Here is a 17,129-nt window from a genome sequence, read left to right on the forward strand (position 1 = left end):
CCCTTGCGGTGCGCGGTGTGCAGGGTGTTATTCACACTATACCAATACGTATAGGTGTGAGTGTCACATACTTACCATCATGTCTGAGACTGACTTTCCTCTCCAGCTCATGTGTACTAAATGTAAGGTACCAATAGCGGAGGGAGAGGGTAACGCGGAGGGGTTATGTCCCCAGTGCCTGGCACTGTCACGGCCGATTATGGTCACGGTCCCGGTACAGGAACCTCCCTGGGCTTGTTTCGCTAAGGCGCTTACAACCCTTGTGGACCAGCTAGCTCCGCCACCTGCGTTTACCCAGACGGGTTTGTCCCAGCAGTCAGTGGTGTCGTCAACCATGCGGGAGTTCCCGAGACAATTGATGGTACCCCACAGTCTCCCTGTCCCTTCCCAGGTTTCTCCGGAGCCTGCGTGGGTTAATACTCTAACTACATCGGTTCAGCATTTGTCCGATGTTTTACAGGGGGAGTCTGTGTTGCGGCCTCATAACGGCCGGTGGCGTCTTTATCTGCTCCTTATGGGGATGACGATGAGACGTCAGATGATGGGGAGATTCTGGATCTATCTGACCAAGAACCTCTCCGTAGCAAAGAGCCGGACGCGAAGTCCAAGGTGTATATCCCTGGCTTATTCGAGCGGTCCGCTCGGCTTTAGTTATTGAGGATATTGATCCTTTGGTGGCCACATTCATATATGCCTTTTTAAGGATATTAAGGGTGAGGCTACGGTGTTCCCTCTTTCTGATCAATTAGTGGATCATTTAGAGGAGGCGTGGAAAAATCCAGGTAAACGGTTTCAGCCCCAGAGGCGCTTAGCCGTGGCTTATCCGTTTGCAGTCAATTATTTTTCGAAGCGGAAATCCCCTACGCAAGTGGATTCACATGTCACACGCCTAGTCAAAAGTGCCATGTTGCCTATGCCTTCGATGTCATCCTTGAAGGATGTCACTGACCGCAAGGTGGAGATCTGCCTCAAATCCGTTTATTCCATTCCAGGGAAGCATCCAGACCGGCTCTGGCCGTGTGTTGGGTAGCCAGAGCTATGGAGCGCTGGGCGGATAATTTGGAGGCGTCTTTGGACTCTGACTGTTCGGCTGAACAGACCGAGTTGGTGGGCAATCTCGGCCACTTACATTAATGAAGCGGCCTTAGATATTTGTATGCTCACCTCTAGGATCTCCTCTGCAGCCGTGGCTGCTCGTCGCACCTTATGGTTGCGTTCTTGGAAAGCGGACGCGGATTCCATAAAGGGATTAGAAGGTCTGGACAGGTACTAATTGGTCCAGATCTGGACAAAATTGTAGTTACGTTGGCAGCAGCAAAATCTGCATGTCTTCCGTCTGCTACGATTCCTTCTAGTGCTGGTGGGTCGTCCTTTCGGCCTCACAGGGCCCAAGGTAGGCCTAAAGTACAGTTCTTTCCATGGCAGGCTGGGACCAAGAAATTGTCCAAGCCCAAGAAACAGGTCTGGAGTACCAGACGTCCGGCTCCTAGGTCAGATAAACCTGCGGCCTGACGGTCCAGGCCTCCTTTTGGGGGACCCCAAAGTGGGGGGCGCCTGCTTCAGTTCGCCCAGTGCTGGTCGAGGACTACGACAGACACTTGGGTTCAGGAGGTGGTCTCTCACGGGTATGCCCTTCCTTTCGGGAAAGGCCTTCCGCTAGACCAGAGCAAAGCCTCGGAACTGCGGAAGGTCTTGCACATTATGCTCCGGGCCGGAGTTTCAGTGCATGTTCCAATTTCCCAGAGGGGCCTGGGTGCTATTCCATTCAATTTTTGGTGCAGAAACCCAATGGGTCTTACCGTTCAATACTAAACCTAAAGGCCCTCAACAAGTCCTTGAGGGTGCCTCTGTTTCGGATGGAGACCCTGCGGTCCATTATTCTGGCACTGGAACCTGGGGACTACATGGTGTCATTGGACATCCAGGACGCTTACCTGCATGTCCCTATTCTTTTGCGCCATCAGCAGTTCCTCAGATTGGCAATCTGCAACGAACATTTCCAATTCCGGGCACTGCCTTTTGGCCTGGTGACTGCTCCACGGGTATTCACCAAGGTCATGGCGGCTCTCCTGCGGACGCAGGGAGTCCGACTGTTGCCTTATCTGGACGACCTCCTGTTGATAGCGGAGTCTCCAGACCTTCTTTTACACCATCTGGATCTGACGATTGCGGTACTGCAACGTCATGGCTGGTTGACAAACTGGCAGAGGTCCACTCTCACCCCGTCTCAGAGGATCCTGCACCTCGGGGCCTTATTGGACTCCAGGCAGCAGTGGATCTTTGTGACGGAGGAAAAGATCCTTGCTTTGTAGTTGAGGGTGCGCAGTTGTCTGCAGTGTCGTCGAGTGTCGCTACACTTGGCAAAGAGGTTATTGGGCTCAATGGTGTCGGTATTCGACATGGTGGAGTACGCCCAATTTCACTCCAAACCTCTTCTGCTATTGATCCGGTCCAGATGGAATGGATTGCCTCAGTGTCTCAAGTCCCAGACGATGGGGCTCACTCCGGATGTTCGCCTGTCTCTAACCTGGTGTTTGCAGACGACCCACCTCAACAAGGGTCGCCCGTTCTGGACGGCGAACTGGGTCCTGTTAACAACGGACGCCAGTCTCCGGTGCTGGGGAGCTGTCACAGGTCCACACTTGTTTCAGGGCAGGTGGACTCGGGCGGTAGTGGAGCTTCCAATAAACATATTGGAGCTCCATGCGGTGTCAAGAGCTCTCCAGCGGGCACAGCCGGTTCTCCAGGGTCACCCTGTGCAGGTCCCGTCGGACAACGCCACCACGGTGGCCTATTTAAACCAGCAAGGAGGAACCGGGAGAGTGGTCTTTACACCAGGACGTCTTTCGGAGTCTGGTGGACAATTGGGGTCTTCCAGAGATAGACCTCATGGTGTCCCGGCACAACAACAAGTTGCCGGTGTACGGGTCTCGAACATGAGACGAAAAGGCGTCTCTGGTGTATGCCCTGTCCGTCTAGTAGACGTTCCAGTTTGCCTACCTTTTCCCTCCGTTTTCCCTTCTTCCGCAGGTATTACGGAAATTTATATCAAGAAGGAGGTACGCTACTGTTGATAGCTCCCGAGTGGCCCAGACGGCACTGGTTCTCCGACCTCCAGAGTCTGTCAGTAGAAGTTCCTCTGAGGTTACCATTACGACCGAATCTGCTGTCACAGGGTCCTTGTCTTCACCCGGACCTGACTCGGTGTGGCTGTTGAAACGGTCATGCTAAGGTCCAGAGGGTTTTTCTGGCTCCGTGGTGCAAACCATACTAAGAGCTCGTATACCTTCCTCGGCAAGAATCTACCATCGTGTGTGGCATACTTTCTTCCGGTGGTGTAGACCTAGAGGGTATTCCCTTAGGGAGTTCCGCCTGTCTGGGGTGTTGGCTTTCCTACAGGCTGGACTGGATCATGGGCTTCGCCTGGCTTCTCTGAAAGTGCAGGTGTCTACCCTGTCAGTCTGGTTTCATCGTAGGATTGCTGCGCTCTCTGATGTGCACACCTTTATGCGAGGTGTTCTTCGCATTCAGCCACCTTTTGTTCCACCGGTGGTGCCTTGGAATTGGGCTGTGGTCCTGAGAGTTCTCCAGGGACCGCCGTTTGAACCACTGGACTCAGTGGACTTTAAATGGCTTACAGCTAAAACCATATTCCTTCTGGCCATTGCCTCGGCCAGAAGGGTTTCGGATTTAGGGGTTCTCTCTTGTAGACCCCCTTTTCTGATTTTTCATAGGAATAGGGCGGTGCTTCGCACTCGTCCGGGATTCCTTCCCGAAGTGGTATCCAGTTTTCACATCAATGAAGAAATTGTTGTGCCGGCTTTCAATTCACCTGGACTTTCAGTGGGTGACGCCACTTGGGATGTTGTGCGGGCATTGAGAATTTATGTTGACCGCACTTCTTTTTTTTAGGAAGTCGGACGCCTTGTTTGTCCTCTATGGCTTCCGTAAAAAGGGTTGGCCTGCTTAAAAGTAGACTTTGGCAGGCTGGATTCGTATGGCAATTTCAGAAGCTTATCTTCATGAAGGTCTTCCAGTTCCCTCCTTGGTGAGGGCTCATTCCACTAGGTCTGTGGGTCCTTCGTTTGCAGCTAGACGTGGTGCCTCTGCAGTTCAGATCTGCAAGGCTGCTACGTAGTCTTCTGTCTATACCTTTTGTGAGGTATTACGCTTTTGACACCTTTGCCTCTCAGGATGCTTCCTTCGGGCGGCGGATTCTCCTCTCAGCACAGGAGCGTCCCCACCCTTAAAGGATACTGCTTTGGGACATCCCCCAAGGTATCCTGTGGATACCCTATGGACCCTGAAGTAGAAAATGAGATATGGTAAGAACTTACCCTTGTTATCTCTATTTCTACGAAGTCCATAGGGTTCCACAGGACTCCCGCCCTGTTGCACCTGTACTGCAGATGGGCTTTATTCTGGTCACCGGTTTTTCCGTCTCCCTATGGTGAGAATGTGATTCTTGTGAGTGTCCAGATTTTGTCTTCTCTCTCTTTCTTCTCCTCCTCCGGCCTATGGCTTGTGACTTAACTGAGATGCCTTGGCCCGGGGTATAGGAGAGGGACCCAGATGCATCCTGGGAGGCTGAAAAGCTTAACTCTATGGTGCCTGAAGACTGACGTCATCACCTATACCCCAAGGTATCCTGTGGAACCCTATGGACTTCGTAGAAATAGAGATAACAAGGGTAAGTTCTTACCATATCTCATATTTTTTCTTTATTCAGAATACATAAAAATGATTACCTCCTGGCTCCTCGTTTAACGACCTAGTCGTAGGAACGGAACTCGGTAGTGAAGTGAGGAATGTCTGTACTGACTAATGATTTATTACATGTACCACAATATTGTAGTCTCGCTTTTATGAAGACATGGCCTTTACATTATCAAATGGGCCCTTTTCAGGTGGTTCCACCTTATTTATTGAGACCTCCCTTCGACGTCCACTCGACAAAGAAAATAAGGATGGTTCCCTGGAAGTGACAGGTCAACTTGGGGATGTTATGAAAGAGAGTGCAAAAATTGCCTACACATTTGCTCGTGCTTTCTTAATGAGAAAACAGCCAGATAATAAAATGCTTGTGACTTCACACATTCACTTACATGTTCCAGAGGTGAGTGGTATGACTTTAAGTATTAAACAAGGGTCCGGTGTTTTCATATTCTGCATTCATACTTTGTCTACTGGGGTTGGTTAATAAAGGGTAAATGCCAAAGGTTCTTTCTACTCCAACAGCTTTATTATTCTAAAAACTCAATAGTACTTTGCTGGAAACCTCTGCTACAGCATTTGATGGCTGAATATTAGGAACCTGTCGGTAATCCCTTTTTGGTATGACACCTATAGCTGAGGTATGCCCTGACAGAAATCTAAAAAAATTGCGTCTTCTGGATTGAATGTTCTTCTACACCAAACTCAAACAATAGACCTAGAGGTTTATTTTGCAAATATAACATCTTTGTTAGCTGTGTTTTCTGTAAAGACTGTAGTAGAATTTATGTAGTATTTACTTATCCTGAAAGGGCTATTATTTTCAGTGAGCTGGCTGCACGAGGTGCATGGATGCCTGCCTCCACCAAGTCCCATACCTAATGTTCATTAGCTTTGCAGATCGATGTGTTGCTTTATTCTGTTCCTATCCAATGGCATTAGTAAGGTGAGGCAGTGAAGGGGGCAGTTGTACATATGACTACCTACAGTCCGCTAACTTAAGGTAACATAAGTTTCAGTACAAGCAAGTACAAATTACTCGTCATTCTGGGGAGTGTATACAGACATACTACTTCCTCTTGGCCAAACACTTCCCTTGATCCTATAAAGATGCTGCTGACACCTCGATTAAGCTCTACATTACTTTATCCATTCCTTATAAGTTTCATCTTCTACTTCTGTATAATCTTTGATCATCCACTGCCTCCAAGTTCTGTGAAAAGGGGAATCCTTTTCAAAGGGAGAGACATGGGATATCAGTTTTTCTCTTTCTTTATATTCTTATGTTATTTTGACCCAAAAAACGGGACTGCTTGGTAATTATTTGGCTTAGGGGTGCCTTGAAAAAATTATGGAGACCCTAAAGGCCAGTACAAACTAGACTGTCTACTGTGTACCGACCTCGTTAGCAATGCGTGCCGGCATCGGCAAGTGCACACACACACACAACGGTGCGAGAGTGGGAACCATGCTGCATTCGGCAGTATGGCCCCCGCTAACTGTCGCATGTCGGACCTGCATGCAGGTCCGACATCGATGTTGCTGACTATGCGTGAGCGCGCTCATGATCAGTGACATTGAGGGTGCACACTAGACTATGTACCCAATATGTTGTCCGATCCGGCCTGGGGAGGGGGCTGTTGGGAGGCCAGGGGGCTGCAGGTGCGGTAAGGCGGCAGCTGCTGCCGGGGGGCTCACGCACACACACACAGGGGTACCGGCACTCACATACTTAAACACACTCACACAACATACTTACACACTGCAGGAGACCGGGTCCTGACTCTGGTGGGAGAAGACAACACTTGGAAGGTGAGTAATTAATGACCAAGCTAATTGGAAACTTCCAGTTGCTTAATTAGTCATTAGGAAGGGTGCCACCGGGGTTCCAGAGCATTTCCTGACCTTGTTTCCTAAAAATATGAATTTGGGGAAAAATTGGTCGTGCTCTGGAGGTGTGCACTCAAAAAATAACACCCACAACTAATTGAATAGGAAAAACCCTGCAGGTGTGTGATTTATCCTAATCTCGCACCTAATTTAATGTGCGCCTTAAGGCCCTCCTTGGTGGCAAAGTTTTGGCAGGCCTCTCGCGCTCCAGAGGCCTTTCTTCTCCCCCATCCCCTTTCCTTTCTTACACTTCCTTTAGACCCCTTTGCTAGGGGGTAAGGGAAAGTAAATTAAACAACAACCCAACTACATTTCCCAAGTGCAGATTTTATTTTTACTTGTTGCTTCTTCCATGCATGTTTTGTACTGTTACTTGTCTTATGTATCTGCCATATGGTTTCACATATGTTGTATGTTTGTCTGTGACTTGTTGTTGTCTTTGTATTGCCTCATTATTCTTACACGTTACTTATTTTTTTACGTGTTTGAATGAAACCTAAGTGTAGAATCCTGCTTTTTGTTGTGGATTATTGCTGAAGCAAGAACTGAAATTGACACATTGTTTTAGTTCACTTTCTTAAAATTACAATATAAAAACACACTTTGACCATTTTGGGTAGATTGTCTTTGACAAATAAGCATACTAATACTATTTTTAGGAAACTTAACTCCCTTTTTTTCAGAAGACTTTATTTGGGTTTAGAACTGCATAAATAAGTACTAATTATGATGTTGGAATGTGACCAGAACAAAGTGACAAAACGGGCTCAACAGCGAAGGGGTTAAATGCATTTTTTTTTTTCCAAACTCTTTGTTGTTTTAGGGTGCTACACCAAAAGATGGTCCTAGTGCTGGCTGCACCATCGTCACTGCTTTACTTTCCCTTGCATTGGGGCGACCGGTTCGCCAAAATGTGGCAATGACTGGGGAGGTGTCTTTGACTGGTAAAATCCTGCCTGTAGGAGGCATCAAAGAAAAAACTATAGCTGTGAGTATACAAAAAATATAAAACTAATGAGCAGATTTACAAACACTGAAAAAATACTAAATTTGGACCTTACCTTTTCTGAAGGCTGTTGTGCAAAAATAGGTTGTAATACCTGGAAAAGTAGAACACAGCAATTCTATACAGGCCTGCCATCTAGTTAATGAGGGCTGGGAATTATTTATTACCAGTTATTTATATAGCGCACACATAATCCGCAGCGCTTTACAGAGCATATTTGGCCACTCGGATCAGTCCCAGCCCCAGTGGAGCTTGTTATATTTCCTACCACATGTACATGCGCACACATACAAACTAGAGTTAAGATTTTTGGAGAATATACAAACTCCGCACAGTTAGGGCCATGGTGGGAATCGAACCCACGACCTCAGTGCTGTGAGGCAGTAATGCTAACCATTACACAATCTGTGATGCCCGGGAATGTAGTGTTCTGACTGTCAAACACACTCCCTTATATTAGCGCAGTTCATGGAGGACACTGTTACACTAATCTGGGAATGCTATGAAAGTATAAGGTATATGTGGGAAAGAATGTTTTTGAAACTGACCATATTATTCAAATTGCAGAAACATAATGCTAATAAGAGTATTTTTGTTCATGACACCCTTCCCTAGTCAGGATATGAGAACAGACCTTTTATTAAACCCATATAACACTTCTTTCTATTTACAGGCTAAAAGGGCAGGTGTTACCTGTATCATCCTCCCATCAGAAAATAATAAAGATTACTATGATCTGGCCACGTTCATTACTGAAGGGCTGGAAGTGCATTTTGTTGAACATTATGAAGAGATTTACAACATTGTGTTGCCATCTCCCTGACCCCTTCCCGTTCCGCCCATCAGAGTGATCCTTTGTTTCGGTGTCAGGCACTGGAATGGCGTTCTTATTATTGCTGCTGCGCAGCCACATTTATTCATTATGGCTAAATTCAGATTTGCCTTTTAGATATGGTACTCATTTAGTAATGTCATTATTCAAATAAATGGATTTTAATTTTAACTTGTATGTTTGAAATGCATATAGCATATAAAGTATTGGTTGTCAAGCGCACAGAGTGGCACATAGGACACATGGGATACAATAGAGTACCACCCCACCTTACAGACCTAGTAGGTGTGATGCGGTAGACTGCGGCCACCCCTCTCCTATATCCCATGGTAGCTGCAAGACTGCAGTATTGTGTAGTCCTGTCACTGCTTGGACTCTCCTGTGATTGTGTCTCTACGTTTCTATGATCATGACTCTGGGAAGGAAAGTCAGTCAATTTTGTACTATTAAGGGCTTGACCCAGTTAGGTGCGAGGTTGTCGCACCCACGAGTAAGTGCAGCTGTATGCCGCACTTACTGTACCTCCGGACTCACACAGAGCTGTGAGGAAAGTGTATGAGATCAAGCGCAATGGGGGAGAATTGCCGTGCCGTTGTTTTTTTTTATCCTATTGCAAAAGCAATTCTTCCCTTCACACCTAATTGTATTGACCCCTATGTCAAAACTGTCTGCAAGCTACACTGCATTTATAAAAGGTACAGAAATACAATTACATATTTCAGAGCGCTTAATAGGAGTGTTGCAAAATGAACACAATAATTTACTGCAAGCAGTTATATATTGTATTCATATGGTAAAATAAAGTAAAAAAAAAAAAAGATGTAACAAAAGGTATCCTGATCCTGGGGAAAGGGCGGGGCTATTTTTGAATTAAAACAACTCTTAAAGGAGAAACTTGGATAACTGATTACATTGCAGTGATGTGATGAGAGGCAGGTATTGGCCAGGTTGTAAATATAGGTTTATCCCCCTTGATACCATCTATCAACATTAATGTGCTATTTGTCATGTACTGTAGGACTTAAAATATAAAAAATTGTGTTACGTTCTCTTAAATGTTAATACACAAAATGGTGGTTGCACAAATCAATTTACAAGTCCATTACAGCTGTATGTAAGGCAGGGATTAATATAGAAAAGAACAGACAAAAAAATTCCCCCAGGATACTGCACATAGGCCAGTAAAGATATTTGCATACTATTTAATAGTAATTGCAGAGATCTCAGTGCATAAGCCAAACCACGGCATAAACGTATGACCCAAAGTCGGTGCTATTATCGTGTAGCGTTAGAACCACCAAAAAGCAGAGACGCTGTGGTGTGGCTAAACCATATGTTTGCAAAACAAGAGATATGGTAAGAACTTACCTTTGTTATCTCTGTTTCTACGAAGTCCACAGGGTTGACCTTGGGGTATAGCTGGATCTGGATCCATGGGCACCACGCAGTTAAAGCTTTAGCTGTTCCCAGGATGCACTTGGGTCCGTCATCCTCTATACCCCGCCCCCGAGCCACAGCACCTCAGTTGGTAAGCAGCCAAGGCCGGAGGAGGAGACTAAACAGAGAGAAGGAAGACTGGAAACACACAAGAAACCATACTCACAGAAATGGGAGACGGAAAACCGGTGACCAGCCACACAGCCCATTTGAAGCCAGGTGCGTCAGGGCGGGCGCCCTGTGGACCCTATGGACTTCGTAGAAACAGAGATAACAAAGGTAAGTTCTTACCATATCTCTTGTTTTCTACTTCAGGGTCCATAGGGGTCCACAGGGTTGACCTTGGGGATGTCCCAAAGCAGTTCAACTAAGGGCGGGGACGCTCCTGTGCTGAAAGGAGTACCCGGCGCCCAAAGGATGCATCCTGAGAGGCGAAGGTGTCAAACGCATAGAACCTCAAAAACGTTTGAATTGAAGACCAAGTGGCCGCCTTACACAGCTGAACAGCAGAGGCGCCACGTCTAGCAGCCCAAGAGGGACCCACAGAACGAGTGGAATGAGCCTTAACAGAGGCTGGCACAGGAAAACCCTATTGTGCATAAGCCTCACAAATAACGGAACGAAGCCAACGGGCTAACGTTTGTTTGTTGGCAGGCCAACCCCTCTTGTGAAAACCAAAGAGGATAAACAAGGAATCAGACTTCCTAACCGAAGCCGTCCGGTCCACATCTAAGGAAGTCTCACCAGCTGAAAGATCAGGGGACTGAAAAGCTGGCACAACAAGTTCCTGATTAATGTGGAACTTCGAGACCACTTTGGCCAAAAAATCAGGACGAGTGCGGAGCACTGCTCTGTTCTGGTGAAAAATGAGGAAAGGAGGGCGACAGGAAAGCGCCCCCAATTCAGACACCCTCCTGGCCGAAGCAATTGCCAGGAGAAAAACAGTCTTAAATGTTAGCCACTTGAGCTCCACCGACTCAAGAGGCTCAAACGGAGGACCCTGCAGGACCCGTAGAACCACCGCCAAGTCCCAAGGAGCCACAGGAGGCACAAAGGGAGGCTGAATCCTGAGAACACCTTGGAAAAAGGTGTGAACATCCAGCAGTATTGCAATCCGCCGTTGAAAACACAAGGACAAGGCGGACACATGAACCTTCAGAGATGCAAGGCGCAAGTCGAGGTCCAATCCTGATTGAGGAAATTCCAAGATCCTAGAAACTCGGAACACCTGAGGATCATAATGTCTGGACTCACACCACTGAAAGTAAGTGTGCCACACCCTGTGATAAATCCGTGCTGAAGCAGGCTTGCGTGCCCTGAGCATGGTACCAATAACCGAACTGGAGAAGCCCCGAGACCTCAAGACGGCTGTCTCAAGAGCCACGCCGTCAAAGACAGCCGACCCAGATCCGGGTAAAGGCAGGGCCCCTGAGACAACAGGTCCCGACGTTGAGGAAGAAGGTACAGAGCGTCGATGGAGAGGCTCCTGAGATCGGAGTACCAAGGACGTCTGGGCCACGCCGGAGCCACCAGCACGAGCGTGCCGCCGTCCTGCTTGAATTTCCGCAGAACCCGAGGAAGTAGGGATATCTGAGGAAACAGATACGCCAGGTGAAACGTCCATTTCACCGACAGCGCGTCCACCAGACTTGCGCCTGCGTCTCTTGTCCTTGACCTGTAAACGGGCAACTTGTGATTGTGACGGGAGGCCATCGAGTCCAGCTCCGGCAGTCCCCACCTGTCCATGAGTAGCTGAAACACCTCTGGGTGAAGCGACCATTCCCCGGGATGCACGTCGTGACGGCTGAGGAAGTCCGCTTCCCAATTGAGGACTCCGTGGATGAAGACCGCCGAGATCGCTGGAATGTGACCCTCTGCCCAAGTCAGGATGCGAGACACCTCCGACATCGCTGCCCGACTGCGAGTTCCTCCTTGGTGGTTGATATACGCCACTGTGGTGGCATTGTCGGACTGCACCTGTACCGCCCTTCCGTGAAGAGCGGGGCCGGACGACTGCAGGGCCCTGTATACTGCCCGCAGTTCCAGGATGTTGATGGGAAGAAGTGCTTATTCCGCAGACCAACGACCCTGGAGAGACAATGAGCCGGTCACTGCCCCCCAACCCCGGAGACTGGCATCCGTTGTGAGCAGGACCTCGACCTCGACCAGATGAGCTGTCTGAAGCCACCAAGCCAAAGATTGACGAACGTCCGGAGACAACACCAGCACCTGAGAGCGGATCCGGTGAGGTAACCCGTTCCATTCCGATAGAATCAGCCCCTGCAGGGGCCGGGAATGGAACTGGGCAAATTCCACCATGTCGAATGTCGACACCATGGACCCCAGAACTCTCATAGCCGAATGGACCGACAGGCGCCAACTGCGTATCCGCAGCTGTAGGGAGGCGACCTTCTCCGGAGTCAGGAAGATCCTTTGCTGACGCGAATCCAGCATGGCTCCCAAATGAACCATCCGCTGTGATGGAATCAGGGAGGACTTTTTCCAATTTATCAACCACCCGTGTGCTTGCAGGCAAGCGATCGTCAGGTGGAGATGTTGAAGCAGTACCTCTGGGGAGCTCGCCAGCAACAGGAGGTCGTCCAGATACGGCAGCAGCCATACATTCTGGTTCCGAAGATGTGCAGCCATGACTGCCATAATCTTTGTGAACACCCTCGGTGCCGTGGAGAGACCAAAGGGTAGCGCCCGGAACTGATAGTGGTGTTGAAGGATAGCGAGCCTCAGATACCGCTGGTGCGAAGGTGTTATCGGAACATGGAGGTAGGCGTCCTGGATATCCAGGGACACCATGTAATCCCCCGGTTCCATCGCCAGAATGATGGAACATAACGTTTCCATCCTGAACTTGGGAACTCTGAGGAATTTGTTCAGAGACTTCAAGTTGAGGATAGGGCGATGAGAACCATTGGGTTTCTGCACCAGAAACAGAGACAAATAATAACCCGTCCCTCGTTGTGATAGAGGAACGGGAACAATGACCCCTGCTTTCAGCAAGGACTCTATAGCCTCCTGAACCTGTAACGCCTTGGTCTTGTCCTGAGAAGGACTCGTGCAGAAAAACTGGTGGGGTGGTCTGTGCCGAAAAGACAGGGCGTACCCCTGGGAGACCACTTCTCGAACCCAGGCATCCATGGTGGTATTGTGCCAGCACTGGGCAAATAGAAGAAGTCGGCCTCCCACTCTGAGGTCCCCCAGAGGGAGGCCCGTCCCATCTGCTTGGAAGAAGGGCGCCGAGCACTCCAGGCTTGCTTCTTGGGTTTAGAGGCAGTTTTACTCGCCGACTGTCTCGGGAAGGACTGACCTTTTGCCTTACCCTGACCGCGAAAGGAACGAAAAGCCGAACTCCGAACCTTAGCAGGCAGTGCCGCCGAAGGGAGGAAAGCCGACTTGGATTTAGCCAGGGTATCCACTATTTTGTCCAAGTCCGGACCAAATAGTAATTCCCCATTGAAAGGTAAGGCCTCCAGGCCTTTCTTTGAATGAGAGTCCGCTCTCCAGGACCGCAACCATAAGGATCGGCGGGCAGACACCGCTGAAGCCGATACCCGCGAAGTCAGCAAACTAGCATCTAAAGAGGCTTCCCCAATGTAAGAAGCAGTCTCCCTCATCTGACCCAACAACGCCCGCTGGACATCCGGAGCGTCGTCCGGGAAGGTATCTTCCAATGCATTGGCCCACCCCTCAATGGCCTTGGCCACCCAGGAGATGGCCATGGACGGTCGGGCCACCGCCCCGAAGAGGGAGTAAATTGACTTTAAGCAAGTCTCAACTTTCCTGTCCGTGGGATCCTTCAGCGAGGATATAGACGGTAATGGCAAAGTAGAGCTCCTTATTAAACGGGTGACATGGGAATCCACCGCCGGTGGAGTTTCCAATTTTTTACAATGTGCCTTAGGGAAGGGATAATTAGAAGCCAACCGCTTCTGAGGAAGGAATCTCTTACTGGGCGCCTGCTAAGCTACCACCATATGATCCGTCAACTGATCCGACAGGGGAAACACCGCAGAAGCCACCTTAGTTTTTTTTTAAACTAGGATACTTCGACTTAGGAGCCGGTGCCTCATCCTCTATAAGAAGAATGGCTCGCACCGCCCTAACCAGTGCTTGCACATTAATGGACGACTTGGTATCCATTTCCTGGACCGAGGCGTCCGAGTCAGTGTCATCAGGGACCTCCCCATCATCTGAGGAACCCTCTGAGTCCGATACCTGAGCCGCCCGCGCCATGAGTGGGCGATTTGAAACCCTAGAAGACATGTCAGTCTGCAACATTGACTGAAAAGCCGAGGATGCGGCTGCCAAATTTTGCACGGAGTTGGAGAGCACATCCACCCAGGGTGGAGGAGTCGCCATAGGGGCCTGAAAAGGTACCGCAGGCTGCTGCGGCACAGGGGAAGTCTGTATATACATAGGCAACCCCGTATATGGACCCACAGACTGAGACCCAGGAGGACTCCGCAACAACTGCGGGACACCCGGGGAATGGTCGGCTGGAGTAACGCCCTAGTAGGGAGAGCAGTCGGGACCGACAAGACGGTCCGCAATAGACACCAGCACTTGAGAAAACATCGCCCACGGTGGTTCCTGCGTCAGAGAAGGTCTGGATGGGCCAGGAGCCACCTGGCACCGACTACACAGGCCATCCTGTGACAAATCCTCCCTATCTACTCCTGCAGAACAGCGTCCGCAGGAGGCCAACACCGGAGCCACTGAGCGCTCAACCTCCTCGTCTGACATGACAGAATATATTATATAGTCAAAAAATATTTCTGGCAACAGGGCAGAAGAAAACGCACTCACCGGTGTGCTAAACAACAGCCCACAATATGGCACTGTGTAGCACACAACTGTATGTGATGAACCTCACAAATACGTGATTTATATAGGTGAGGTCTGTAGAAACGCCTCTTCCCCACACACCTGTAGGGCTTGTAGGAGAAGTAAAGGGACAGGTATAAGCTGACAGTAAGCGGAAAATAAGCACAGACAGGCAGCACTAGCAAAAGTCACATACTATGCAGAGAAGATATACTCACTGCACCTTTCCACTACAATCAGCCTGCCCAGATTCAGTGTCTGGGAGGGCTATAGTGCTGTGTACGCTGTCCTTAAATCGGGGGAGAGGTACACAGGGGGACCGGTCCGCGTGCTCCCTGAGATCTGCGTTGCCACATGAGAAAATGGCCACCAGAGACCTCAGAGGAGTGGCCGAAGAGTCTGCAGCTCAGCGACGCCAGACTACGTGCTGAAAGGCGCGCTGAGCTGAGGAGCTGCTAAACAGGGAAGGCTTCCTCCCCTGGCTAGCCTATTAACCCCAGGGCTTGCCGGCTTCCCGCTTGCCAATATATCCCTGGTGGTCTAGTGGTCCCACGGGGTATTCCTCCTCAGAGGGGGAGCCCGCCGCCACCGCTAGCGGCCCCCGGTCTGTCCCCTAGGACCGAGGGCAAAGGACTGCATGTGCAGGCAATACCCGCGAGCCACCGCTAATCGGCGACTCGCGGCTTACCTTATCCCCGGCGACTCCGGCAGCAGTCCAGTGAGGGACCCAGAGTCCGGCTAGTACGGACTCTGGCCCCCCCGCCGCGATCCCCAGTGCAGTACTGGCGTCACGGCGCCAGCGGGGAAGGAGAGCGGCAGTGTGGGCGTCTGCATAGACAGCCCGTCGCTGCCACACTAGAGCCTCTGTTTTAAAAGAAAAATCTAACAGGCTCTTTTTTTTTTTTTTAAATAGAAAGCTTTTGGGGGCTGCTCCTGCAGCCCCGCTGCGCAGGTGACCCGACTCCGGCCGGGCACCAACTCAAACTGAGGTGCTGTGGCTCGGGGGCGGGGTATAGAGGACGGACCCAAGTGCATCCTGGGAACAGCTAAAACTTTAACTGCGTGGTGCCCATGGATCCAGATCCAGCTATACCCCAAGGTCAACCCTGTGGACCCCTATGGACCCTGAAGTAGAAATATATATAATGAGATCTCTGCTATTATTTAATAGGAAGCATTACTGGCCTGTGTGCTGGGGGAATTTATTGTCTGTCTTTTCATGTTCTTAAATGTTGCCAGATGTCTGCTTTAAGTACCAATTCATTCCTCAACATGTCCTTTAAAACAGTTATATAAAACCTACCCTGCAGAACCCACAACTCTATGGGAACCAGACCAGGTTTAAAAGGAGAACTCCGTAGCTAGCTAAATGTTCTACTTCAGGACATTACTGGCAAGAGGTTATGACTCTTGTTCTGGTTCTGGATTGTACAAGATACCTTGTTACCTGCCAAAAGCAGGATTTCAGACGCGGTTGCTGCCCTCTGGCAGCGAAGTGAATGTTGTGGATTGGTGATCAGTACAGTACTCCAAGGAACCTGTAACTACAGCCCCTTTAGGGCAGGATTGGTTAAGAGGCTCTTTGTATATTTAATCCCTTGACTCTAAATACACTGATGAGCCAAACCATTATGACCGCCTACCTAATATTCTGTTGCTCTTCCATGTGCTGCCAAAACAGCTATGACCTGCCAAGGCATGGACTCTACACAACCTGTGAAGTTGTCCTGTGGTATCTGGGACCAGCAGATTATTGAATTTGAAAGCCAGGGCAACACCTGTTTAACTCTTCATCATGTTCCTCGAACCATTCTTAAATTAGTAGTGCAGTTTTGTAGGGGGCATTATCCAGCTGAAAGAGGCCACTTCCTGTCATAGCAATGGTCTTCTGTGATGGATGTACCTGGACTGCAACAATGTTTAGGTGATACACATCAAATTAACGTCCATGTGAATGAATGGACCCAGCAGAACATTGTGAGAACAAAATAAGCCATTTTGGCAAAGGATCCTGGTACCTTCTCTTCCCTAGGCAAATGATGCACATGTACCCAGCTGTGCACATGATTAAACGGAAAATCGGATTCATCAGGCCAGGCAACTTTCTTCCATTGATGCAAGGTCCAGTACCAATGCTTATCCGACATGTAGGTCTTTTTGATAGCGGAGGAGTCAGCAAGTTTTGCACATTTTGAGAAGGTAAGATGAGGGATTTCAACCAGGGCTGTCACTCTAAACATATTGAACATGGCTACTAGCCCACTGGGCCAAAACATACTTTAATTATAAATAGATTTTTTTTTTACGCACACTGAAACTTTTAGTACTCCCCGTATACCGCTGAGTTCATCTGGGGGACACTGCAGACATTGGCTTTACAGAAGAGGCTGAATAGTTGACACTAGATTAAAT

The 17,129-nt window shown here is 49.1% G+C and overlaps 1 protein-coding gene across 1 annotated transcript in view; it reads left to right on the forward strand.

Moving 5' to 3' along the window:
• The window catches only part of LONP1 (lon peptidase 1, mitochondrial), a 47,412-nt gene extending 38,800 nt beyond the window's left edge, over nucleotides 1-8,612 (forward strand). Inside the window, exons 16-18 of the mRNA XM_088448362.1 lie at nucleotides 4,908-5,116; nucleotides 7,427-7,591; nucleotides 8,283-8,612. Coding sequence (XP_088304488.1) covers nucleotides 4,908-5,116; nucleotides 7,427-7,591; nucleotides 8,283-8,432 — 524 coding nt within the window. The 3' untranslated portion in view covers nucleotides 8,433-8,612. The remainder of the gene's footprint in view (nucleotides 1-4,907; nucleotides 5,117-7,426; nucleotides 7,592-8,282) is intronic.
• The last annotated feature ends 8,517 nt before the right edge of the window (nucleotides 8,613-17,129 follow it).

This window comes from Taudactylus pleione, unplaced genomic scaffold (genome assembly GCF_031769625.1).
Source record: "Taudactylus pleione unplaced genomic scaffold, aTauple2 ptg000454l, whole genome shotgun sequence".
Lineage (NCBI taxonomy): Eukaryota > Metazoa > Chordata > Amphibia > Anura > Myobatrachidae > Taudactylus > Taudactylus pleione.